The following is a 2500-nucleotide window of genomic DNA, read 5'->3' as shown; positions in this document are numbered from 1 at the left end:
GATGGTTATTGAAAAATGAGGGAGGTTTGCACACGTGTTCTCCCAAACACCTGTCGAAGCAACACTTATCGAGGCCAGCACACTTGTAGTCGTTGGAACAGGTTGTGGGGGGCCCATGGAAACGTGGGCATGTGGGACGGACTTGTGGGCAGTCGAGTGGCTTGGTACCAACAGGTGTCTCTGGTTCGTGCACCGTCTCGCAGCAGTAGGCTTGACCCTCCGGAGTCTTGCACCAATACCTGCACTCGCTAGGGCCATTGGAGATTCCTGCGCCGATGATACCACTACCACCATGGAATCCGCCATGAATTCCCCCACCATGGATTCCTCCACCATGGATTCCACCACCATGAATACCGCCGCCGAGGAGACCGCCTCCGTGGACGCCACCGAAGCCTCCAGGAAGGAATCTGTTGGATCCTCGTCCACCTCCCCTTCGGTCTACACCGGCGGAGACGGCCACCAGGAGGCAGCACACAATCACGGCTTTGATGCTCTGCAAGAGGAGAAAAGGGAATTAATTATCATGATGCATATTAACTTATTGTTGTTTAAGTAACATGATATGAGTTTTATAATCAACTAAGTTCACGACAGAATATGAACATCAAAATGTATTTTAAAACGGTCAAACATCTTGCAACGAGCACTCACATTCATTGTTGGTTAGAGGTTGGCTGTTTAATGTGGAGAGTGGAAGACGCAACGTCGCTTATATACAGGAACTGGCGGCCGCCTCCCCTCCCCCTCCCCTCCCCCTCCCCCTCGTCAGACGGGATATCCCAAGCCAGCGGCGTGAATTTCCATGTATTGTGTTTGGTTTTCCAGTTCGCTTGTTGCGAAACACTTTGAATTCCTCTTCCCCTTTTTCATTGATGACGATGATCAGACAGTGATATATAGTTAGAGATAATAAGTCAAATACCAAGAAAATCAGTGTTTCATTAGAAAATACGGGACTGCAGAATTGTTATCAGGATGAAGCTTCGATGATCAGCCACATAAAGCTGACATTTGAAAGAAAAAGACTGATTATCAGCATTTAACTATACGGCTGCTAAAATCGCCATACAGTTTTACCAAGACTCCTAACTCGATCACGGAGGAGGAGGGAGGAGGAAAAGAGGGCGTGGGAAAGCTGGAAGGAAGGACGGAGAAGGAGAGTGCAAGCAGGATGGAAGAAGGAAGGAGGGGGTTAGGGAAGAAGTAGGGTTCAAGCAGGATGGAAGGAGAGAGGAAGAAGGGAAAGGGTACACGAATAGGAGGGAGGGAGGGGTTGAGGAAGGAAATGGAACGCAAACAGAATGGAAGGAGGTGGGTAATAAGGGAGGAAGGGAGGAAAGGAGGGAAGAGAACACAAACAGAATCGAAGAAAAAGGGGGACAAGGGTGGGGAGAAGGGTGTAAGAAAGATGGAGATGCCAGGGATAGATGGAGGGAGAGGGAGAAAGGGAATAAGAGAAGGAGCAATGTATAGTCAAGATGGAGGAAGGGAGGAAGGCGGCAGGGAGGGAGGCAGGGAGGGGGACGAGTGAGAGGAAGAGTTGCTAGGTATTTTCCAAACTCGATGACGTCACAGTAACCAGTTTCTCTATCACTATGAAGCTCTGTGTCTGGCTTAGCATGTGTTGCTGCTGCAGATTCGTGTTCCACTATAAATGATTTACTTAGAGATTGAGGATTTCAGGCTTGTACTTTCCGAAGTAAAATACGAATGTTGTGATAAAATATCTCTGAGTAAGTTTAAGGAGAATTGAATTCGCATGGATAAGTGGTTTGATGCTCCTTTATTTCCTAATTCAAAATAAATGTAATCGAGCACTACGCATTATCTGAAATGAATGACTTAGAAAATAATACGACAGATTCCTGGAGATGGCAACACTTTACGCCAAGACCTGTTCATCCTTCTGTGACGTCATTGACCACACACTTGATGACGTCACTGTGACGACGCCTTCTAAATCCAATTCTCTCTCTCTCTCTCTCTCTCTCTCTCTCTCTCTCTCTCTCTCTCTCTCTCTCTCTCTCTCTCTCTCTCTCTCTCTCTTGTTCATTTACCTCTTGATCACCCTCCCTCCCTATGTTGCTGTAGCATCGTAACTCCTATTTTTGTTGTCTGAATATCTGCAGCGGTGATATATATATATATATATATATATATATATATATATATATATATATATATTCATACTCATAAAAACATGCTTACACTCACAGGTATTCACATACAGAAACGTGGGATTGTGACGCCTCTTAGTGGCCATCATATATTTACAGAAAAAAAAGTGTCAAATCACAGACATCACATCCTCCGCGATAAATCGGAAATCCCTGATCGTTTACTGTGGAAAACGAGCTCTGACGCGGAATTATTGAAAAGGATTTATTTGTGTTCTGAGCATGTGTTTTTTCCCCTTTTACTGTTGTTCGATTTGATTACTATAGCCTAGACGGCGAGAAATGCAAATGTTTGTTTGAAGTCAATGTTATCTATGTTT

At 45.1% G+C, this 2500-nt stretch overlaps 1 protein-coding gene across 1 annotated transcript in view; it reads right to left on the bottom strand.

Moving 5' to 3' along the window:
* LOC113801833 (uncharacterized) overlaps positions 1-736 on the bottom strand; it is an 859-nt gene extending 123 nt beyond the window's left edge. Inside the window, exons 1-2 of the mRNA XM_070117397.1 lie at positions 655-736; positions 1-496 (exon numbers count right to left, since the gene is read on the bottom strand). The exon at positions 1-496 is cut by the window's left edge and continues 123 nt beyond it. Of these exons, the coding sequence (XP_069973498.1) occupies positions 1-496; positions 655-660 (502 nt within the window). The 5' untranslated portion in view covers positions 661-736. The remainder of the gene's footprint in view (positions 497-654) is intronic.
* Between the last annotated feature and the right edge of the window lie 1764 nt (positions 737-2500).

The sequence above is a fragment of the Penaeus vannamei genome, chromosome 40, assembly GCF_042767895.1.
Source record: "Penaeus vannamei isolate JL-2024 chromosome 40, ASM4276789v1, whole genome shotgun sequence".
Taxonomy (NCBI): Eukaryota; Metazoa; Arthropoda; class Malacostraca; order Decapoda; family Penaeidae; genus Penaeus; species Penaeus vannamei.
The sequence above is the reverse complement of the archived record's forward strand: the minus strand, read 5'-3'. Positions and strand labels throughout refer to the sequence as shown.